This window comes from Hemibagrus wyckioides, linkage group LG21, assembly GCF_019097595.1.
Source record: "Hemibagrus wyckioides isolate EC202008001 linkage group LG21, SWU_Hwy_1.0, whole genome shotgun sequence".
NCBI classification, from domain to species: Eukaryota; Metazoa; Chordata; class Actinopteri; order Siluriformes; family Bagridae; genus Hemibagrus; species Hemibagrus wyckioides.
Window position 1 is genome coordinate 19,157,287 of NC_080730.1, and position 24,301 is coordinate 19,181,587.

At 42.2% G+C, this 24,301-nt stretch overlaps 1 protein-coding gene across 13 annotated transcripts in view; it reads left to right on the forward strand.

Annotated features, from left to right (window-relative positions):
- Positions 1–24,301, forward strand: part of itpr1b (inositol 1,4,5-trisphosphate receptor, type 1b) — a 110,060-nt gene that overhangs the window by 27,900 nt on the left and 57,859 nt on the right. For 4 of the 13 annotated variants that reach the window (XM_058374110.1, XM_058374111.1, XM_058374114.1 and 1 more), the window contains exons 15-39: positions 453–594; positions 763–921; positions 4,491–4,663; positions 5,027–5,146; positions 5,502–5,696; positions 5,829–6,080; positions 6,953–7,094; positions 7,196–7,349; positions 7,425–7,615; positions 7,754–7,868; positions 8,060–8,111; positions 8,221–8,386; positions 8,679–8,849; positions 9,313–9,384; positions 9,760–9,897; positions 10,143–10,268; positions 10,672–10,872; positions 10,960–11,211; positions 11,962–12,087; positions 12,483–12,611; positions 15,178–15,298; positions 15,422–15,606; positions 17,636–17,784; positions 18,575–18,686; positions 21,528–21,563. In XM_058374110.1, coding sequence (XP_058230093.1) covers positions 453–594; positions 763–921; positions 4,491–4,663; positions 5,027–5,146; positions 5,502–5,696; positions 5,829–6,080; positions 6,953–7,094; positions 7,196–7,349; positions 7,425–7,615; positions 7,754–7,868; positions 8,060–8,111; positions 8,221–8,386; positions 8,679–8,849; positions 9,313–9,384; positions 9,760–9,897; positions 10,143–10,268; positions 10,672–10,872; positions 10,960–11,211; positions 11,962–12,087; positions 12,483–12,611; positions 15,178–15,298; positions 15,422–15,606; positions 17,636–17,784; positions 18,575–18,686; positions 21,528–21,563 — 3,679 coding nt within the window. Of the gene's footprint in view, positions 1–452; positions 595–762; positions 922–4,490; positions 4,664–5,026; positions 5,147–5,501; positions 5,697–5,828; positions 6,081–6,952; positions 7,095–7,195; positions 7,350–7,421; positions 7,616–7,753; positions 7,938–8,059; positions 8,112–8,220; positions 8,387–8,678; positions 8,850–9,312; positions 9,385–9,759; positions 9,898–10,142; positions 10,269–10,671; positions 10,873–10,959; positions 11,212–11,961; positions 12,088–12,482; positions 12,612–12,855; positions 12,874–15,177; positions 15,299–15,421; positions 15,607–17,635; positions 17,785–18,574; positions 18,687–21,527; positions 21,564–24,301 lie in introns of all 13 variants that reach the window. The other 9 variants (XM_058374106.1, XM_058374108.1, XM_058374109.1 and 6 more) reach the window with 5 other exon arrangements.

Sequence of the window (24,301 nt, forward strand, 5' to 3'; positions counted from 1 at the left end):
AGAAAGTGTTATAGCACTGGATGGAACTTTATCTTATTGAAGAACTCTCTTTCAACACGTTGTAGCATAAAATAAAAATATAGCAGCACCTCATGAGATATCTATATTTCTAAAAACATGTTATGCTTTTATTTAAAAAGCAGCAAAATTCAATCTTTGAATACGTAAATAATTGGATTTCTGCTTTTTCTGTGCGGCATGTTATAAGATAATCTCTTGCCAGATACCGAAGCAGAACTCTTCATATTTTTTTTTACAGAATCCCAGCAGGACTGGTATTATTATAGATTTTTTTTAATTGAGTATCTAATTTAGGATTCTTGATAAATGCCATGACATCTTTGTTGCTGTTTCACAGATTCTGTTGTTTTACAGGTTTGGAAATAAAACATAAAGAATATAAGTCTGGCCCAAAGCAGATACATTGATGCGGTCTGTTGGTCTTTGTGTAGGTTTGTGACCAAGCTGCTGGAGGATTTGGTGTTCTTTGTGGTGGACATCCCTAACAGTGGGCAAGATGTGCTGGAGATTATGGTCAACAAGCCGAACCGCGAACGCCAGAAACTTATGCGTGAACAGAACATCCTGAAACAGGTAAATCTCTTCTGTGTTATATTTTATTTTAAGGTAGTATTTGTATTTGTAGACAGAAGGATGTGGATATGTAGTGTACTAATCATTTCATTTGACTGTTATCCTGTGCAAGGTAGTGTTTGTGTGGTCTTTTAGCTTTGACATTGCCGTCCTCTCTTCTTCTTACAGATCTTTAAGCTCTTGCAGGCTCCGTTCACAGACAGCGGCGACGGGCCCATGCTCCGATTGGAGGAGCTTGGCGATCAGAGACACGCTCCTTTCAGGCACATCTGTCGGCTGTGTTACCGAGTGCTCCGCCATTCCCAGCAGGACTACAGGAAGAACCAGGTGGGAGTCACTGAGGGTCTTTACTCACAATCACAGCATGTATGGTAAACCTTTACACTTGGACCCTCATGCCGAGTGAATTTTTTTATAACTCCTAGAGGCCCTGCCCTCTCCTTCCCAGCCGTGTTCACAAAGCTCCATCCCCATAGAGCGTCAATAAAACGACTGATGGCATGGCTACAGGAAGGCCCATGAAAACACAGATAAGCTATCCAGGCCAGATGTTGGTTTTTCACACACTTAATACTTTTGTTCTGAGGTCATAGCTTAAACTATTATTCTCTTTCCATGTTCTATTTACACTATATTGGCATAAGTTTTGGGACACCCCTCCAAATCGTTGAATTCAGGGGTTGGACTCGGCCCCTTAGTTCCAGTGAAAGGAACTCTTATACCAAGACATTTTGGACAATTGCATACTACCAACTTTGTGGGAACAGTTTGGGGATGACCCCTTCCTGTTCCAACATGACTGCACACCAGTGACCAAAGCAAGGTCCATGAATTAGGGCGGAGACTGCGAGCCAGGCCAAAACTGGGACGTGTGCCTTTACATGCACATGAATATAATATGGAATTGTCCCGCCCTTTGCAGCTAGAACAGCTTCCTTCTTCTGGGAAGGCTGTCCACAAGGTTTAGGAGTGTGTTTATGGGAATTTTTGACCGTTCCTCTAGAAGAGCATTTGTGAGGTCGGGCACTGATGTTGGACGAGAAGGTCTGGCTCACAGTCTCCTCTCTAATTCATCCCAAAGGTGTTCTATGGGGTTGAGGTCAGGACTCTGTGCAGGATAGTCAAGTTCCTCCACACCAAACTCACTCATCCATGTCTTTATGGACCTTGCTTTGGTCACTGGTGTGCAGTCATGTTGGAACAGGAAGGGGTCATCCCCAAACTGTTCACACAAAGCATGAAATTGTCCGAAACGTCTTGGTATGAAGCTGAAGCATTAAGAGTTCCTTTCACTGGAACTAAGGGGCCGAGCCCAACCCCTGAAAAACAACACCTGAACTCAATGATTTGGAGGGGTGTCCCAATACTTTGGGCAGTGTGGTGTATGTTGGAGGTTATTTGTGTAACAACAAAAAATGAAACGACAGCTTTAAGTGCTTAGTAAACAGTTTTAATCAGAAGACAGCCAGGGGTATTTGTCTGCACATCTTCCTTGTTTCTTGAGAGAGTGGGAATTGAGTTGAGCAGGAATCATGCTACAGACCAGGCTATGATAAGAAATACGATAATAAGACAAGATCACAAAGTAATGTTTTGCACAGCTTATCCCAAGCGTGTTCACTTCCTGTATTTGTGCAGGTTCAATTTTTTTTTTTTTAAAGCTGCTGAAAGTGTGAGATTCTACTTACTAGGAAATGTGATAAGAATGATCGATAGATAATAAACCACAGATAATATCACAGAATTACTAATTACACAGCTAACATGAAGATACAGTTCTTTAAATGCTTCTTTTTGAATTTTATTCGATCAGGCTTGGTTTTACTGCTTATCTATTTCATTTAAAACAAATTATTATTCTTTGTTTAAAGCCAAAGCGTGCTGTTGTCTGGTTTTACTTTGTGGCTGTGATGCCGGTCCCTTTTACAGCATGTGCTTTAGACACTAATAATGGAAAAATGTATCTTAAAAACAAAAAAAGCAGAAAATAGACTCTGCTTCAGACTCTGGGGACTTAAATACTTCCTGTGTCTTATTTACAAAGTAATGCAGTTGTCTGATAGCATGATTTGGTTTTGTGAACTTTACGTGCACGAAGATTGACTCAGTGTCTAACAGATGCACTTTAGAGAGGATTTTATCAGCTGGGGTTATTGGTTTCTGACACGTTAACTTCACAGAGGTTATTGGATTATAGTATATGGACTTGTGCTTGATCCAGACCAAGCTATACAGACCTTATCTCTGCCTCAAGGCAGTGCATGAGTTCCTGAGACTGCATCTGGGGGTCTGTATAATAACCTCCTGTGTGCTGCAGAATATTATAGAGAACAGTGTTATATTCTGTAGGTATATGCAGGGGTAACCCTCACCCACGGAGAAGAAATTATACATGTGCGCTGCCTTCTTCTTCAGGTCATGTTAGAAAGCTCTCTGTTTGTCTGCCCTGACCATTCACTTCTACACTAATTACTTGGTGAAAATGTGTGAAATCTGGGGAAGATACTGTGCGAAGAAGCCAAAAATATATTGTTCAGAGCAGAGGTCTCCAACCTTTTTTCCTAGGAGAGCTACTTTGACAGAAATGAAGGTGGCCTAACATTTATTTACACAGCTTATTGCCATAAACCAGACCAACTGAATAAGCTGTTTTTTTGTGTAAACTTTAAAAATAATGTCAATATGGAACAGTCATATTATGCATAATTGGTTTGACACAGTGGGTTTGCTGACTAGATTTATCACTTATTATTGTCAGAGTTAGTTCATTCACATGGATTCTGTTTTTTATCAGCACAACGTTACTTACAAGTCTCATAACACACACTCTGATGGCCTCGGCACTTTTCGATTAAAAAAAATGAAACACCTTTGATATTGAAGCTGATATTAATTTTGATCTGAAGTTGTATCGGACTTTATGTGATTAATAGTATATTAATGGCATTCATATACAAGTGCAGTGGGAAATATTAGAGAGTATTTTACTCTGAAACACCAGCTGCAGTAATAAGAAATGTCTACAGCTCACTCGTCCTGCATCGTCCTGCAGCAGGATGGATTCATTCAGCGCTTTTACTTTGGCAGCATCATTGAATTTGTGCTTATAGATTGAAGTTTATTTAATGCTTCCATGTACGCTGTTGGTGCTAGCTGTGTGTGAGATCGATTGACGAACAGCTGGATTAAACTGTGTGATGCGGAGGAGTATGATTGGTCAGACTTTTCGTTACAACACCGCAAAGGGGTTGGGCAACTGTGAGTTTGATTGGAATGAAATTTAAACAGGCTTATTTAGCTCATTTGATTTGATCGGTTTTGTAAATGTTCTATGAAACTTTAGGTGAGCTGCTCAGACGTGGGACGTGGTTTAATGAGACTCCTGGATTAGAGTTTACAAGAAAAGAATCAGTAAAGTCTCGATAGTCACAGTCCCACTCACACTCCCACCTCATACGGTCCACAATACAGAGAATCACAGCAGCACAAACCAGAGCAGAGTGAACGTCCTTGTCGCTGATGAAAGCAACACAAGTGGAGAAAGCAAGCCTACAGATACATGTTTCAGGGATATAGAAACTCAAGCCACGGGCAAGTTTTGGCTTTTCGGCATAATGTTGCCTCCAGAAACGAATAAAACAAAATCACAATTGTCTGGAAAAGAGAACTTATTAGCGGTCTGTTTGTGAGCTTGATCAGGACAGGTACATCCCTATAGCTGATGCTGTACCTTGCTTATGCTAATCAGACAGACCTGAAAACACACTGACCAGTCATGGGCAATATCTGATAGTGTTGCAGTATGTCCTTTTTTTCATCCTTTGTAAGTGTGCTGCATGTCTTATTACCGCTGACCTTCGTGACCCCACCCTCCCACCCACTTTTCCCCGGTGCAGGAGTACATTGCCAAGCAGTTCCGGTTCATGCAGAAGCAGATCGGCTACGACGTGCTGGCCGAGGACACCATCACGGCACTTCTACATAACAATCGCAAGCTGCTGGAGAAGCACATCACTGCAGCTGAGATTGACACTTTCGTCAGCCTTGTGAGAAAGAACCGTGAACCTAGGTGAGAAACAAGCACACACACATACACACACACAGCTGGATTGTGCTCACTGCATGGACAGGAGCAGAGAGAGAAAATGGAAAACTAATAAGCACTTAGTCAAAACATACAAGACAAAAAGGGGTATAGGGGAAAGTGCAGGGTGTTGCTTAAAGTGTTTATAATCAAACACAATGATGACTGTCTGTTTTGTGATTTATAGTCCAAACAAAGCAGATATAATGCTTTGAGGAAAATAATGGCAGTAACAGAGTAGCAACAAACCTCCAACAGCACAACTCTATGCTTTTAATAGAAAAGAAGAGGTCTGATAGTTCCATACTTAATTTTCTTGTGTGTGTGTGTTTGTGTGTGTGTGTACAGGTTTCTGGATTATCTCTCTGATCTGTGTGTGTCCATGAATAAGTCCATCCCTGTCACACAGGAGCTGATCTGTAATGCCGTGCTGGACCCGGCTAATGCCGACATCCTCATAGAAACAAAGTGAGCTCTTACATGTGAAACTGCCTACATTTTTTTTACACCTATATCTGTAATTTCCCTTATTCTATCCCATGTGTTAAGATTGTTCAAGTTCAGCACACATGACTGCCTACATGCCAACACATCACTGCACCTAAATCTGTATCTGTTACATCTGAATAAGCTCTGTGTACATGCAACTGTTTTCACATGCCTGAACAGATTTATGTTCATTAAACCTCTCATGTGCGTGATAGTGTGCTTCTGAAATCACGTTCCTCTAATACAGCTACAATTGTTTTTACTGTATACATCTTCTCTATCTCCTTTAGTATAAAAAATGTAAAAAAAAAAAAAAAATCTGACTCTCTCACAGACTCGTGTTGTCTCGGTTTGAGATCGATTCTCTGAATATCGGAGAGCCTCCGCTGGAGTCAGAGGAAGATGTGGAAGAGGTGTGGTTGTTTTGGAAAGATAGCGGGAAGGATATCCGCAGTAAGAGCATCAGGGAGTTGGCACAGGATGCTAAAGAAGGCCAGAAGGAAGACCAGGAGGTTGTCAGTTACTACAGGTAACTGTCTGCTTGAGTGGTGCACACCCTTAAATACACGTCAGAATACAATAAAGACGCAATGAATCAAGAGAGAAAGCGTATCATTAACAGCACCTGGTTTGAATGTCATCTATTCTTCTTTTCCACCAGGTACCAGTTAAACCTGTTCGCTCGTATGTGCCTCGACCGCCAGTATCTGGCCATTAACAAAATCTCAGGGCAGCTAGACGTGGACTTGATCCTGCGCTGCATGTCAGACGAGGACCTGCCCTACGACCTGCGTGCTTCCTTCTGCCGCCTCATGCTGCACATGCATGTGGATCGTGACCCCCAGGAACCCGTTACACCAGTGAAATACGCCCGCCTTTGGTCCGAGATCCCCTCCAAGATCGCCATCGATGAGTACGTCAACTTTTTTTTAAGCTTTCAAATAAAAGCATTATTTTATACACCGATCAGGCATAACATTGTATACATTATTATACAGGTGAAGTGAATAAGACGATGATCTCCTCATCATGGCACCTGTTAGTGGGTGGGATATATTAGGCTGCACTGGTCAGTATCTATCAAAAGTGGTCCAAGGAAGGAACAGTGGTGAACTGGCGAGAGGGTCATGGGTGGACAAGGCTCATTGATGCACGTGGGGAGCGAAGGCTGGCCCGTGTGATCCGATCCAACAGACGAGCTACTGTTGCTCAGATTACTCAAGAAGTTCTGATAGAACTTCTGGTTCTGATAGAAAGGGGTCAGAATACACAGCGCATCACAGTTTGTTGAGTATGGGGCTGCATAGCCGCAGACCAGTCAGGGTGCCCATACTGACCCCTGTGAACTGCCGAAAGCACCAACAATGGGTACGTGAGCATCAGAACTGGACTACAGAGAATTGAAAGAAGGTGGCCTGGTTTGATGAATCAGGTTTTCTTTTACGTCATGTAGATGGCCGGGAACTACAGCTAACATCTTGGTGCCAGATACCAGAGCACACCTTCAGGGATCTAGTGGAGCCCATGTCTTGATGGATCAGGGATGTTTTGGCAGCTAAAGGGGGACCAACACCTATATTAGGCAGGTGGTCATAATGTTATGCCTGATCGGTGTATGTTCTTATAGCCCCATCTTTTATTTTTCTCAACCAAATATTTTGCTTCCTGTTTGGTTTCTCAGAAGTGTTCTTCAGATAGGAAAATGTGCAAGTGCTGTTTGCTGCTGCTGAAGAAAAGCTTTATTGTGTGCTTTCGGTTGATTTTTATCATTTCCTTATCTTTTAGTTATGATAATGACGGCACCACCAGAGATGAAATTAAGGAGCGTTTCGCTCTAACTATGGAGTTTGTGGAGAATTATCTGAGAGTTGTGGTCTGTCAGAATGTTCCTTTCTCAGACAAGGAGAAAAACAAACTCACATTTGAGGCGAGTTTCTAAAAGCTCCCCATTTCCACACAGTCAGTCTTCTCAACTTTTATTTATTTAATTTTTTTGAGTGTACCTTACTGTCTGGATTTCTCTCTCAGGTTGTGAACCTCGCTCGGAACCTCATCTATTTTGGCTTCTACAGCTTCAGCGACTTGCTGCGGCTGACCAAGATCCTGCTCGCCATATTAGACTGCGTGCATGTTAGCACCATATATCCCATCAACAAGATGGAGAAAGGCGATGAGAACAAAGGTGTCTTTAAATCTTCTAGTGGCTTAATAAATACAAGGCATTAACTGAAAGTGACGTCTCTCTCCATCTCAGCAGGTAGTAACGTTATGAGGTCTATTCATGGTGTCGGGGAACTGATGACTCAGGTTGTGCTCAGGGGGGGCGGCTTTCTGCCCTCCACCCCTACAGCACCCCCGGACGGAGAGGTGGGCAAGACCCAGACGGAGCCTGAGAAGGAGGACATCCTGGTGATGGACACCAAGCTAAAGATCATTGAGATCCTCCAGGTAACAAGTCCCCTGATTGCGTCCATTCACTGCGGACCTTAATGTTTATATATAAAGCATGTAGGAAGGCATTTTCTACATGATGAGTGTATAAGTGGAGATAAATATTAAGCCTGGTTCTTGTCTTTATCACTCCAGTTCATCCTGAACGTGCGTCTGGACTACAGGATCTCCTGCTTGCTGTGCATTTTTAAAAAAGAGTTCGATGGAAGCAACACTCAGACTGAAACGCTGCCTAATCCTAACGCTAATGGTAACACTAGTGCTAATGCTACTACTACCACAGCTACCGCTAATGGGGATGGTCTTAATAGTATACCAGGTGACAGCTTGAACCGCACGAAGTTGTACCGCATGCTAAACTCTTAAGAGTGTTGTTTTTTTGGTTTGTTTGTTTTGTTTCTCCCACTTTGTTTATTTGCTTGAACATTTTGCCTCACACAGCTCTAGATTTTGAGAAGATCGAAGAGCAGGCCGAGGGGATCTTTGGTGCAAGGTATGAAGATGCCATGAGCTAACATAAATCTGAATTTTTTTTATATATTCAAAGTATGTTTAGTTCTTTGTCTTGGTACTCTAGAGCTTCTTTGTTGTTGTCCACTCAGCGAGGAAAACACACCACTCGACCTTGATGACCACGGAGGCAGAACTTTCCTAAGGGTTCTTCTGCACCTCACCATGCATGACTACCCTCCTCTGGTGTCTGGGGCTTTACACCTACTCTTCAGACACTTCAGCCAGAGACAGGAAGTGCTCATGGCTTTCAAGCAGGTACACACACTCACACACACACTTACACACTCACACACACACACACACACACACTCACACACACACACACACACACTCACACACACGCTCATTTTTCAGAGCGGTTTTGTGTTACCGTTGGCTCAGTAACTGTCTAAATAAAACACTCACATGCAACACTTTCCCTTTCCCCTTTTCTTAGTTTCTAAAAACGCAAATTGCCATTTCCCTCCTTGCATTATTACCTCTCTCTCTCTCTCTCTCTCTCTTTCTCTCTCTCTCTCTCTCTCTCTTTCTCTCTCTGTATGTCCAGGTTCAGCTCCTAGTGACTAGTCAGGATGTTGATAACTATAAACAGATAAAGTCTGACCTGGACCAGCTGCGCTCCATTGTGGAGAAGTCTGAGTTGTGGGTGTACAAGCGCCAGGGGGAAGATGTGCTGGACGGAGGCGATGGTCCTGCTGAGACTGACCACAAAAAGAAGGTTACGCAAAAATGGAATGTCATCCGTTCATGCCCGAGACCCAGCCCAAGAATTAACCCTTAACTGAAAGTGAACTGTGTTTGGGAGCATAAAGGATCAGATTGGATTCATTACTGTGAAATATCAATTGGTTCACTGTGAAGAGATCTGATCACGTTTGTGTTAAATTATTGAGTCGTTTAGAATCATGTTCACACTTCTCAGGGTAACAAGTGATAAAATATTTATCCAGGAGCAGTATTCCGACTTTGGGAAGGTTCAGGTTTGAGCCCAATCATATAAATGACTTTATTTTCCAATTTTCCTCCAAAAAAAAAACACCACCACTCTTCTTCATTTTATTTTTAATTTTTTTTTCTATCAACCCAGATAAAGTCGGTGATTTTGTCACGGCTAACTCCTGTTTGGATTGAATAATTACTGCGTTTGAAAGTGGACTGTTTTGTTTTCACTTTTTGTGCAGGGTGACTCTAGTGGCACGGAGAAAAATAAAACGGAGAGCACAAGCAGCTATAATTACAGGGTTGTCAAGGAGGTAAATGTGCCTTATTTCAATAGTCACTCACTCTCTCACACACACACAGACCTGCAAACCCATGCAAGGAAGTAGCATTATGTAGTGAAGTAGTTGTTACATGCTATCATGGCCCAGCAAACACCAATTAAACTCTTCCATTGAAAAGTAAAGATAATAAATTGGCACGAAGGCATTTTTCCGAACAGCTCTCTTGTTTATTGTTGTTGCTTCTCATGTGCTTATTCATCCTCTCTTACTCATACTGCAGTTCGCCTGTCTGTTGATATTTTGTCAAAATGTCGTTGACTAATCGCAGAATGCCAACTGAAGACCGAACTTTAACACATACGAGAAAAACTCACTCTCTTTCTTTTTCATTCTTGCTCTGTGAAGATCCTATTAAGGCTCAGCAAGTTGTGCGTACAGGAGGGAGCATCGGGAAAGAAAAGTAAGAAACAGCAGCAGAGGCTGCTGAGGAACATGGGAGCTCACACGGTGGTACTCGAGCTACTTCAGATCCCGTATGAGAAGGTGAGATTTCCTATGAGAAAGTTCTGCTGTCATAAGTATCTAGTGAGTCTCAGGATGTGGTGAGATCTGCTGCTGTACAGAGTAAGACGCATCATATCTGTGGTATCTCGTAAGGTTTGCTTTTGAAAATGAAGGGGTCTGTTAGGACCCTCTTGGTGTAAAAGATAACAAAAAAAACAACAACTGAATGCAGTAATAACCTAAAGTTAAAGTAATAAAGTAATAAACCTGCTTGGTTTTCCCAGGGTGAGGATGTTAGAATGCAGGAGATCATGAAACTGGCTCACGAGTTCCTGCAGAACTTCTGTGCTGGGAACCAGCAGAACCAAGCCCTGCTCCACAAGCACATTAACCTCTTTCTCAATCCAGGGGTGAGTGAATGGCAGTGAACATCTGGGGTGGATGGAAAAAAGTCCTTTCATGGGGAACTCATGGGTTATCTAGCATCTAGGGCATGTCTTGATAAGCCTGATAAAGTAGATAAGACCTTCTGGTAATTTCCAGTGAAATGCTTTACCATGACAAATGAATCTCTGATACAAAAATATTGTGATGTGTAGCTGAGATACTGAGTGTGTTACCTGAAGACCTTTCAAGCTAATTTATAGATAATTTGCTGAATATGCAACATTCATTTTTAACCCCTGAAAAGTCTCATGGTCTAGCGTCTCACAGTCTTAGCCCTCTATGTACACTATATTGGGTGTTTAATCCATTCTTACCTCTCAGTGAACAGCAGCACCAGTTGTTTATCTCTGACCCTGCTCTCTGTAGATCCTAGAGGCCGTCACCATGCAGCACATCTTCATGAATAACTTCCAGCTGTGCAGCGAGATCAACGACCGCGTAGTGCAGCACTTCGTGCACTGCATCGAAACACACGGCCGCCACGTCCAGTACCTCAAGTTCCTTCAGACCATCGTCAAGGCCGAGAACAAGTTCATCAAGAAGTGCCAGGATATCGTGATGGCAGAGGTGGGTTATGGGTACTCAGTCGGATGAATCTTTTCAAGCTTAATGCTCCCCTTCTTTATCCGTGTCTGCCCGTCCTCCTCGTTGTAGCTGGTGAATGCCGGAGAGGACGTGTTGGTGTTCTACAACGACCGAGCCTCCTTCCAGACACTGGTGCAGATGATGCGTTCGGAGCGAGACAGGATGGACGAGAACAGTCCACTTATGTACCACATCCACTTGGTGGAGCTGCTAGCCGTGTGCACCGAGGGCAAAAACGTCTACACCGAGATCAAGTGCAACTCGCTGCTGCCTCTGGATGACATCGTCCGTGTCGTCACCCATGAGGACTGCATCCCTGAGGTCAGATGGTCCGCCATGTTTTCGGTCTACTCCAGCTTGTTTTTGACAAGCTGGAGCAGACGAGCAAACAAACAAAAATTCACCGATCATACATAACATTATGACCACCTGCCTAATATTGTGTTGGTCCCCCTTTTGCTGCTTGAACAGCCCTGACCCGTCCTGCACTGTGTATTCTGACCCTTTTCTATCAGAACCAGCATTAACTTCTTCAGCAATCTGAGCAACAGCATCTCGTCTGTTGGATCGGATCACACGGGCCAGCCTTCACTCCCCACGTGACTCAATGAGCCTTGTCCACCCATGACCTTGTCGCCGGTTCACCACTGTTCCTTCCTTGGACCACTTTTGATAGATACTGACCACTGCAGACCGGGAACACCCCACAAGAGCTGCAGTTTTGGAGATGCTCTGATCCAGTGGTCTAGCCATCGCAGTTCGTCCCTTCGTCAAACTCGCTCAAATCCTTACGCTTGTCCATTTTTCCTGCTTCTAACACATCAACTTTGAGGACAAAATGTTGACTTGCTGCCTAATATATCCCACCCACTAACAGGGGCCATGATGAGGAGATCATCAGTCTTATTCACTTCACCTGTCAGTGGTCATAACGTTATGCCTGATCTGTGTATAAATATAATAATGTGTTTATTCCTGAATCTGAATATTTTTTTTGTATCTAAATAAATTGATTAGGGTTTAAGGACATTTAAACCCGATATTTCCAGTAATCGTTTTGTGTGTCCTCAGGTGAAGATTGCATATATCGACTTCCTAAACCACTGCTATGTAGACACAGAGGTGGAGATGAAGGAGATCTACACAAGCAACCACATGTGGAAGCTCTTTGAGAACTTCCTGGTTGATATATGCAGGGTAATCACCTCTGAAACAGCTTCTGAACCTTGAATCTGTATTTTGTCACATACAAGATTGAAATAGAGATTTGGAGGGGTTATTTAAAGTGCAAAAGAGAAAAACAGGAAGGGTGGCCACTAATTTGCGCTGTGTTTAAATGTACTTAGCAACCTAGGGATGTGTAGGGTTAACCGATCCTAGATATAATTTTACTTTAAATCTTCGACCCAGGCTTCATTCTAGTGCGAAGCTGAAGTCATCCATGTTGATTTGTATGAAGTTTGCATCATTGTGCTGCTATTGCTGACACAGGAAGGGTGAATCAGAGCCATGTACTGACTTTACTCAGCGTGGCCTACGCATTGTGTTAATTTCTGCACCATTTTTTTGTTGTTGTTATTTACGGCTCACAGGTCTGCAACAACACGAGCGACCGCAAGCACGCCGACTCCACATTGGAGCGCTATGTCACTGAGACGGTCATGAGCATCGTCACCACTTTCTTCAGCTCCCCTTTTTCCGATCAGAGCACTAGTTTACAGGTAATCATTGACAGGCCATTCTGTATCGACCCGAGGCTTTACTTTCTGTTTAGTCAGACACAAAAATCACATTTTAAAAACTATCTTTACTTCCTTATCATATTTGCCATGAGGCTTGAAGTGTGGTTCCTGTTTTACAGTAAATATCTAAGTGTAACATTTTCATTTGTTTGCTGAAATCTTAACTTTGTTCAATAAAAGATGCAGCATATTTTTGATCATTCTGATCCCCCTCCCCATCTAGATTGCACGTCACATGTATGTAAGTACCCGTAACCCGTTCTCCTCCCACCACACATCCTGGTGTTCCTTTACATATCTCAGATCTACCACACACACACACACACACACACACACACACACACACACACACACACCACTGAATTTCGTCACACACACACACATGCACACCACACACATGCACACATTTCTTTAGAAAAAGGCTGACTGCTTGGATTGAGTCACAGCTTTCCAAGAACTCAGACTGTGCATTGCAAAGTTTTCCAAAAGCAGTCAAGCCAGTCATTGGTTACACTTGCTTGCACTGCCGGTGCAAGCACACACACACACACACACACACACACACACAGACCTCTGTGTGAGCCATTCTACAGATCCAGACTTCCCACATAACTGTTTCGCAATACCACCAGTGCGGTTAGGTCTTGCATGGCAGCCAAATGGTTTTACTGTTTGTGTGTGTGTGTGTGTGTGCATGAAGAAATGTGTCCTGACACACTGTATTCTCTTGGCTGGGCGCATGCTCAGATGTCAGAGGTCATCAGCTAACTATTATTGACTGGCTTAACTGTTGTTGGAAAATGTTGTCACTTTACTTGGGGATTTACTGGGTACTCATCTCCCCTGGGTATGCTGGCATTAATAAACACCACCCACCGTCCCTCCTGTACACTGACCCCGCAGCGACTTAACGCTCAGACCCGTACGTGTCTTGGTACTCCCCCGGATTGAACTTAATCCAGATGTGCGGACAGCTGTTTCCTGCACATGAGGATTTCTCTGGGACGTGTTTTTGTTCAGTTATTTGGCGTGGGATCAGGAGGGTTTTCGGTCCACTGAATGCTTTTTGATTCCCATATGAAAGTGGAAAGCGCTTGAATAAATAGCCAGCATATTCTCAAGCCTTAACAGAATTATAACTGTAAAACATAGCTGTAATGTGTTTTGTTTTTGCACGCTTCATAGTTTACCTTAAACAGAAACACAGTCAGGAATTTTTTCAGTTACTTTATGCAAGCGCTGTTCGTAAGTTCGTAAGCACCGTAGTTTGGCACGAGGTGCTAAAATAGCTATCAGTGAAGAGAAGCTAGTATGACACTGATTATCTCCTAGATTATTTAAAAAATTGATGTCAACAAGACTGATTAAAATGCTTTTTTTTATTTGGGCTTACCTCAAACACATTAAGACTAAATTTACACAAGGAAATAATTCTATTACAGACCGACATTCAAGCACAACTCTCACACGAGTGAAAACGTTAAGCTTTCTTACGGAGGTCTCTTTTCTAAGCTGATCCAGGAACCCCGGTCATCAGGTATTGAGTTGAAAGGTTTGAATCAGAGCCAGTGTTGTGTCTTGTGTGGTTTGTAAGTTAATGCAAAGAAAATGATGTCTGATACCTATAAGGACCACCACAACGCTTCCAACCAATAAATGACATCACTCCTTTCCCTGAAGTGAGGTGTGATGACATCGTCTGCTCTCTGTTGTTACAGGCCTCCCTTCTGGGCAGAGCTAGCAGAAGTATTGCACAGTACAGTGTGGTGACATCCTTGCCTTTGTTAGTCACATTTCTAGTAAGCCTGTCTGGGGAGCGCTGAGCTTGGACCTTTTTATTTTTTTCTTATTTGTGTTATAACCCTTCAGACCCACTAGAGCTGACGGTGTTTTTTTTTAGAATTTTAACAAAGCCTTTGGATTTTCGTTACTTTATCGTCCCCTCTTCTTCCATTAGTGTAATGTTTGTCGGTGATGATTAATCAGTTTTAGACAGGTTATGAATTCAGCATACTGTGGAATCTGAAGACATCTTATAAACCCACAGAACTTCTTATTTTGTTGTACAAGCTATTTCACATGTACATACTGTACATCGCTATATGGCCAACAGTATGTGGACATCTAACCGTCGCACCCATGTGTGGTTCTTTCGCAAACCAATGCCACAAAGTTAGAACGTCTTTGAACGCTGTAGCAATAGACTTTTCCTTCACTGGAACTAAGAGCGCTACACCAAGCATGACAGTACCACAGACTGTGCACAAAGCAAGCTCCGTGTTTTGCCAAGGTTGGATGTGATGGTCTGGATCTGACGGTTAGGTGTCCACAAACTTCTGGTCATATAGTGGTGTTCTGTTTGTGTGATGGGAAAGTTAAAGATTCCGGCGTTTTGTGAGGGGGCTCTAATGCAATCAAGACAGTGTTAGAGATTGTTGTTAATACTTTGAGAGATGCAGCTCATTGGTTTCCGTTCTTTCCCCACCACTGAGTTTCCTTTCAGAATGTTTCCATGTGTTTTATTTTTGTGTTTTCTCTATGCCAGACTCGTCAGCCGGTTTTTGTGCAGCTGTTGCAGGGTGTTTTCCGGGTGTACCACTGTAGCTGGCTAACGCCCACCCAGAAGGCGTCAGTGGAGAGCTGTATCAAAGTCCTCTCAGACGTGGGTAAGAGTGGCCGTCTCGGGCTGTGACCCGTGTGAGCGTCAGACCTCGTTCATAAAATTCATTGACTATCTGTTCTAAAGCCTTTCAAACAACTTCTTTACAAACTCTTTGCATCACACGCAGCTAAAAGTCGGGCAATCGCCATTCCGGTTGACCTGGACAGCCAGGTGAACAACCTGTTTGTAAAATCTAACAACGTCGTCCAGAAGACCATCTTGAATTGGAGGATGTCGGCTCGGAATGCCTCCAGACGAGACTCCACGATCGGTGCTTCTAAAGACTACAGAAACATCATCGAGAGGCTGCAGGTAAACACCAACACTCGAACCGGAGACACAGCACGGGGGATGGGTTTGATACTTATTCTGCTTAAGCCTAGTTAAAGCACCTGGGAACCTAGAGCTTGGATCACTTTTTCATTAAGATAAATATTTGTCTCCTCAGCACTGTATGCATGACAAAGTTTGATCGATTTCCAGTGTCATCACAGCTAGGGCAAACATTACTACAGGAAACATGCTGAAACACACTCATAACAAACATACCATACATATCCAACACACACACACACACACATTCCTAATTCACACATGTGCATAAAGACACAAACACACTGCCACCTTCCCGTATAGTAAAGGTGTGCTGCAGAGATGAAGGACACAACAACATTCTTTCTGTTTTAACACAGTGGTACGAAGCAGAGGTGTCATTGGTTACACTTGACCTTCTCAGCATTTTTAGCGCCCTTGTTATTTCCAGTAAACACATTTTTTAGAGGAATCCAGACACTCATTAGGTATAAATATATTTAAATTCAGCCCACACTCATATATACCACAGGAACTGATAGCGACAGTGGTTAAGGTGTTGGGTTTCTGATTGGAAGGTTGTGAGTTTGAATCACAGACCCACCAAGATGCCACCTCTGGGCCCTAGAGCAAGTAGCTGTAGCTATCCTAACTTCATTTCCACTTCCTTTTGAGGCCCCACCAGTGTCACTGATGAGCAGCTGATTTCTGATCAGAGCACCTCCCTTCTCGTAAGCCTGCCTTTTTTTTTTTTTATACAGGAAGTCATAGCATATGCATGAGTGTGTATTAAAGAAATGAAAATACACTGTGTGTGTGTGTGTGTGTGTGTGTGTCTGTGTGTGTACCTGAACTTGTCCCGCATTCCATACTTAGTAAGCTTTTTGGGTGTGTCCCTGTGTGTGTGTTTGTGTATGTGTGAGAGAAAGGGATAGAGAGAAGGAGAAAGACAGAGAGCGTGTGAGTGTTTATGGGGGAGTCGTCATATGATGTGCAGCTTCACTTAATCACATTCACGCTAGCCTTCCTTCAACATTCACGCTAGCCTCTCTTTGCAGTCTTGATGTAGGAGGCTGTATGTCATAGGGCTCTGTCATTGGACTCAGACTAGACCCGAGCCCTCTACTGTGATCTCGTAACTGCACTTTCCTGGTCTCAGCCACAGGGTTCAAAATAAAACAGCAGGACATTTAAAGCACTACACAGCAGATATGGTCATCACCTCTCATTCAGCTAGACCAGTGGATAGTCGAGTGTTAGTGTGGGTGCAAGGGCTGCTGCAGGATTTAATACGTATACGTCTTCATACCTTTGTAGCAGAGTCAAGTTCACAGCGTGATCAAACGTCTGAAATCATTTTCTTTAATAACTTCCTTCCTGTTTCAAGTATTTTTTTTAAGGGTATTCCAAATTAGTAACCAGACGTCCTCGTTGGACACGGTTGACGTCGAGCTGTTCTCGTTTTCTAGTCACGTATTTATTTAATACAACCCCTACTGTTAATACTAACCAATTCAATTGTTCCTATAAAGAGCTGTCTCAAAGTTCTCTAATTCTTCCTTAAAGCTAAATGTAAGTTCTTTTAGCACCTTGTATGGATTCTGTAATAATAATAATAATAGAAAAAGCGTAACAGAAAACATTAACACGTCAGTGTGTGAGACAAATGTGGTTAAAATTCAACTCAGTCTCCAGGAACATGAATAACTGGGATGCAGAAGTTCGTTCAAGTACAACACACACACACACACACACACACACTCTTACTATTGTGTTATTCTTTAGCTCAGTTAATAAGGTGGAGCCCCCAAATCATATCTGTTTAATACATCCTGGTATTTTTTAAATTTTATTTTTAATATATTTCATTGATGTCTTTAGAATAGTATTTTTTAAACATCTTACATAAACACATGAATGGTTTTCTTGCCCTGGAACCTCATGTTTATGTAATGTCATTGAATCTTTTTCCTAGTGCTTGTATTATATTCCATTAACAATATGTCCCCTCTCTGTGTGTTTTTATCAGGACATTGTCTCTGCGCTGGAGGACCGCTTACGGCCCCTGGTGCAGGCCGAGCTCTCCGTCCTCGTGGACGTCCTCCACAGACCTGAGCTGCTCTTCCCCGAGAACACGGAGGCTCGGAAGAAGTGCGAGAGTGGAGGCTTCATCTCCAAGTAAGACTGTCATAATTTCCCAGAATAATTTTCACCCTGTCTGTATACTTGTGGCTGACGAGCAGCTTCTGGAGCTCGACCTTCCAGTATGAGATTAGCTGTAGGAGTGGGTGTAATATTGACCTGTCGCTAGCTGTCCTCAGTGTGTTGCATGTGTGTGTGTGTGTGTGTGTGTGTGTGTGTGTGTGAGAGAGAGAGAGAGAGAGAGAGAGAGTGTGTGAATGTCTGCGTCATAGCTGAGGTTTTCTAGTCGAGGTGTGTTGTGTGTTCTGTCAGGATTAAAAGTGTGTGTATATATATGTGTGTGTGTGTGTGGGGGGGGTGTTAATAGGATTAAATGCTGGAGAGGTGTGTAGGATGAACATGTAGAATGGAGTGAGATTGCAGCATGGACTGATGTGCGTGTGTGTGTGTGTGTGTGAGGCACTTGGATAAGAGTACGAGAGACACGCCTATCTGCCTGTGCTCATGACTTATGATTCAAGATGATTTTTGATTAATTGAACATAATTAAAGCTGGGAGATAAAAAAAAAACACAAATGTAAACATATTTACATAATGTTTTAATTTAATAACAATTTTATTTATTTATAAAGTGATGTTAATCAATCAATCAATCTCTCTCTCTCTCACTCTCTCTCTCTCACTCCCTCTTTCTCTCTCTCTCTCTCACTCCCTCTTTCTCTCTCTCTCTCTCTCTCTCTCTCCCTCCCTCCCTCTCTCTCTCTTTCTCTCTCTCTCTCTCTCTCTCTCTCTCTCTCTCTCTCTCTCTCTCTCTCCATTTCCCAGGCTAATAAAACACACTAAGCAGCTGTTGGAGGAGAATGAGGAGCGTTTGTGCATTAAGGTTCTTCAGACTCTCAGGGAAATGATGACCAAAGACCGGGGTTATGGAGAGAAGGTAAAAGCACAGAAAACATCTCTGTGTTTGTGAACAGCACAAAGTCCAATTCTTCTTATTAAAACACGTTTCCTGTAAAGCACACACACACACACACATGCACTGCGTACAAACACGACTGGATTCTGCCCTTCTGCCTTCTTATCTTCCTGACAGCTTTTCAGATGCATCAGATTAGTTTTGATGTGGGTTTGTGGGTTACCATTCCCTGCAACGCACAAAACAAATCCTACACTAGCAGTTTACCTTTTTACAGGGTCAGCCCATTTTTTAAGACTGTTAACACTCAGTGTGCCCCAGCAGCATGTTCTAATCACTAATAATCTGTCCTATTTGGCTGATTCAATCTCCTCACACTAATATTACTCAGCCATCTTGGTCTAGATGAAAGTGTGTCAAAGCTCTGCTACTGGAGGGTCGCAGTTTCACAGCACATTGTGCAGGGGGTCCGTCTGAGTCAACTCAGAAGTTGTCATGTTTTTACTGAGATGACCCACTAAACACTCATCTCTATAAATCACTAAATCCTTCAGCACTGCAGCCAGCCGGTAGACGGGTTTCAGACACCCAAAGGCTATATCACCAAGCAAGATTCTGCGGTTAGCAAACTAATTTCAGTGTGATGATGGCGGCTTAATATCTGGCCAGCACTGCTGCTGTTGGAGCTTCCTCTGCTTTGGAGAAGAACAGTGTGTTATATATAGGGAAACAAAATCTCTTTTTTGTGACCGTCATGCTCCACAATCCATACACACTATATTGCCAAAAGTTTTGGGACGCCTGCCTTTACATGCACATGAATGTAATATGGAGTTGTCCCGCCCTTTGCAGCTAGAACAGCTTCAACTCTTCTGGGAAGGCTTTCCACAAGGTTTAGGAGTGTGTTTATGGGAATTTTTGACCGTTCCTCTAGAAGCGCATTTGTGAGGTCAGACACTGATGTTGGACGAGAAGGTCTGGCTCGCAGTCTCCTCTCTAATTCATCCCAAAGGTGTTCTATGGGGTTGAGGTCAGGATTCTGTGCAGGACAGTCAAGTTCCTCCACACCAAACTCACTCATCCATGTCTTTATGGACCTTGCTTTGGTCACTGGTGTGCAGTCATGTTGGAACAGGAAGGGGTCATCCCCAAACTGTTCACACAAAGCATGAAATTGTCCAAAATGTCTTGGTATGAAGCTGAAGCATTAAGAGTTCCTTTTACTGGAACTAAGGGGCCGAGCCCAACCCCTGAAAAACAACACCTGAATTCAATGATTTAAAGAGGTGTCCCAATACTTTTGGTAATATAGTGTATATACTGTACCGTTACGAGTCAGCGTAGCAACATGTTAAGTGATGTGTGTCTTTCCACAATTTGTGATAAAACTTATTGACTGAATATAGAATTGTGAGCTTTAGGAAGCCGTACAGTGGCCTTCATAAACCTGAGCAAAAGTGATGTCTTAAACAAACCTAATACACAACCATGTAATATTTCCTATCAAGAAATAAAAGAAGCTGTTTTTTAAAAGAAGCTACTTTTTATTTTCTTCTTCAGAAGCAACGCTGTTTCTCGTGAAAAAAAAAAAAGAATGATGACCTTTTTCATTTCCTTTCCTTATTGTTTATTAGTCTTCATTTCTTGTTTGCCGTGTACGGTTCTTGCCTGTGCGTGTGTAACCCTATCCTGTTTGCCTGTGGTAGAAATATGAGGTTGCACACATTAAAGAAAATATCAAGAAATCCCGTAAATACCCGGCATCTATTACCGTGGAAGGAAAGTCGAAACTTTTTAACAGTAGTTCCTTGCAAAAAAAATAAATAAATAAAAATAGCCTCCACTTGTACAGTTTAATAAAAAATAAAAAAAATAAAAATAAAAAAGTAAATATAAATAAATAATGTGTTTTTGGGGAAATGGTTGTGTTCAAAATAGCAATTATTTCATGTGTTACTTATTTTTTATTTATTAACTTTTGCTCATTTTTGTGAAAGGTGACTAGAGGGAACTGTAGAGATTATACTAAACATCAAGAGTTAGTCAAGAGAACTAGTCAAAAATCTGTTTAACATCAACCACCAAAAACCTTTAAGCTTTAGTCTGTAGGTAGTTTTGTTGTCCACACTGTTAAAAATAAAATGTTGTGCACAATCCTAGCTTAGATTCTCTTAACAGATTGTTCTGCTCCTAAATGTTAGTGTACTTATATCCCAGGATCTGTCATGAGTTTGTTTATTTATTTATTTATTGATTGATTGATTGATTGATTGATTGGTGATCTGGATCGGTTCCTGCTTAACTGGAAACTCCGAAGCTTTGTTGTTTCTTAGCATTCCTGTGTTCAAAAGTAACAAGTCGGCACAAAAAATATTTCAATTACTCGGACATTTTCCTTCTGGGATTTCTTTTTATAACGTGTAGCAAATGAAAGTGCGATAGCTGCCTGAGATAAGGCAGTGAGGCAGTGTGTGAGAGCTCTCGCGCTACCACACTGAAGGCTAAAGCTGAGACTCGCACACAGCAACAAGCGTTTACTCAGCTCACTGAAATGTGTAGAACGTGTACCGTTTCAGCTAGCTTAGTGAGAGCGCTGGGTTTATCGGAGAGAGAGAGAGAGAGAGAGAGAGAGAGAGAGAGAGTGTGCGCTTTCTGCTGGGCTTGCTTAGTGATATACCCTTTCCTCTCTAGATCAAACACTTACTTTAGGATTTATTGCTCTATGCTTTTTAAATTGCCTAACTAATGACCCCTTCACCCCTGAGGGTGTGTGTGTGAGTGTGTGTGTGTGTGTGTGTGCATTCGGGTTTGATTCTGCATCTTTTCCCCCACTAACCCCAGGCTTGTGTTTTTCTCTTGCAGCTGATTGCCTTTGACGATGAGCTGGATGTGGCTGAGGTTGATCTCTTAGTCTCTTTTTCCCCCTTCATTCTTTGTCCTCCGCTTCTTGCTAGCATGCTGTAGCTCTCCTCCTTCCACTCTTGTGCTTTCAGTCTAGTGGGGTTTTTTTTGTTTGTTTAGGTTCTCACCACAAACTTGTCTCCTTTTTGTCTCTTTCTTATATGTGTGTGCTCGTGTGTGTATGTGCGCGTGTTTGTGGGTTGGAGTAAAATGTTATTGTGTGTGTGTGTGTGTGTGTGTGCATACACTCTTTGCTAGATTTCCCCACTAGACCATTGAAGTAACCACTAAAGTAACATCTGTTAGGAGTCTTTTTCTCTGAGCAACAAAACATCACAATCGCATCTCTGTTACATCCTTAGTTTGTAGCATTTTTTAAACTATAAAATGATGCTTGAAGGATGCACTTCAAGCTCATGCACATAGATTTAATCCGATATAAATCTGTGTGTGTGTGTGTGTGTGTGTGTGTGTGTGTGTGAGAGAGTTTGAGGTGTCAGGTATTTAACTTTTTTAAACTTCTGAGAATGAAACTCAGTCATAGCCAGAGTGTGTTTATGCGTGCGTGCGTGCGTGTGTGCGTGTGTGTGTGTGTGTGTGTGTGTGTGATTTCACTTCTCCACAATGATATGGAAAACATCAGAAACACTGACAATCTGGTGAAATTGTAGTGAAAAGAAGAGATTTACAAAAATCCTGCCTTTTATTGGGAAAGCTAGGGTTTTGCTTTGCTGAAGGCGTCGGTCAGAAATAGTCACTTGAACTCAGACAGTTCATAGAAAAACCCCTTTGAAGATGGCTTAAGAAAGATTGCAGACTTGTTGAAGGGTGTGTGTGTGTGTGTGTGTGTGCGCGCGCGTGCGTGTGTGTGTGCGCTCACATCCGTGTCACTTACCGGCATGCTACCTGTGAATGGGTTTGTGGCCGAGTCTCATGTCTTTGCTGCCTGAAGGTGTTAATGTTTTTTATTTTGTCTACTCATAAGAGGAAGTGGAGTCTTTTTTGTGGGTGTTGATACGCAGACAGTTTAAAGGTTCATAATTTACGTGACATCCAACTCGCCATGTCGCCGAGCTCCTCATTCTATTTTTTTAAAGCTTGCTCAACAAACTGGGATCACTGTAAAGAAGATATTTCCAGTACGAAACCAGTTACGGTGTGGGAATAACAACCAGCTAGAAAATAATCAAGATTCGGAAAATTCTTACAATACGCTCTTATTTAATGTAATTTAGGTTGCATTATATGTATGTTACACTTAGAGTTGTTGTTGCTCACAGTAACACACGCAAGACACTAAAAATAACAGTGCATTCTACGTGACCTATGAGTAAAGGGTGTTGAGTTAGCAAAACGCTCATAAATAATCCAATTAGCACACAGCTTAATAAATTATTTATAGACTTTAAATAAAGTATCATAACATTTTGCAGTTTTATTACTTAAGACTTAAATATTGTGAAAATATCTACACAGCTACGTGAATGAATATATTTGCCGTGTGTGTTCCTAAGTTCCTATAATCATCTGTTCTGGCATTGGCGCAGCATTATTGTGATTTACCACGACCAAATGTTTTATAGATTTATATGATTAAGATGTTAAAATGAGCCAGTGCTGCTCCCACACATGATTGTGTGTGTGTGTGTGTGTGTTTTATGAGGAGCATATTTTATCTACACAAAGAGGAAGTTGTATGTGGGCGTTAGTGTGCAAACACTTTCTGGGTGAAATGTGATATAAAGTACATGACCTTAGTGGTACGATTTCGTAGCGGAGTCGACGGTAGCGCTCACATGTTCGCACTTTTCTGCAAGTTTTTCCGCCGCAGTCATGGATCCCTTCTCAGGGGCCACGTTTCATAAAGCGCACTCGAACCAAAGTTTCCATCAGAGAGACTTCGCCGTGGCTCTGGAGACGGAGCAGAAGTGCTGTTTTAGCTAAATCCACTCCCATCTAAAGGCCGTCGTGAATTGTGCGTACACGACGTGTCGGGTCTTTACAGTACAGGAGAGGCGGAGATGTGAGGAGAAATGAGCTTTAGCGCTAACGAGAAAGAAATGCGCTGATGAATACGGTTACTCTCGTTTACGTCTCGGTACAGGTTATTTCTGTTAAGTGCTTCTTTTAAATGATTGAACATGACCTTTACTGCGATTGGACGAAACTTCTGCCAGCTGAGACTTCTGGCTTTCTAGAGTAGATTTATTCGTATAATTCAAGACACAGATTAGATTCGTTCAATTTTCAATTCAATTTTTTTGAACAATGAGCGTTGTCTCAAAGCAGCTTTACAGAACATAAGAAAAAGAAACACAGTGCACAAAGTCCTAGAGGTTATAAATGATTCTAAACACTAGAGAGTGGGATTATAAATGATTCTAAACATCAGAGAGTGGGATTATAAATGATTCTAAACACCAGAGAGCGGGATTATAAATGATTCTAAACATCAGAGAGTGGGATTATAAATGATTCTAAACATCAGAGAGTGGGATTATAAATGATTCTAAACATCAGAGAGCGGGATTATAAATGATTCTAAACACCAGAGAGTGGGATTATAAATGATTCTAAACACCAGAGAGCGGGATTATAAATGATTCTAAACACCAGAGAGTGGGATTATAAATGATTCTAAACATCAGAGAGTGGGATTATAAATGATTCTAAACACCAGAGAGCGGGATTATAAATGATTCTAAACACCAGAGAGTGGGATTATAAATGATTCT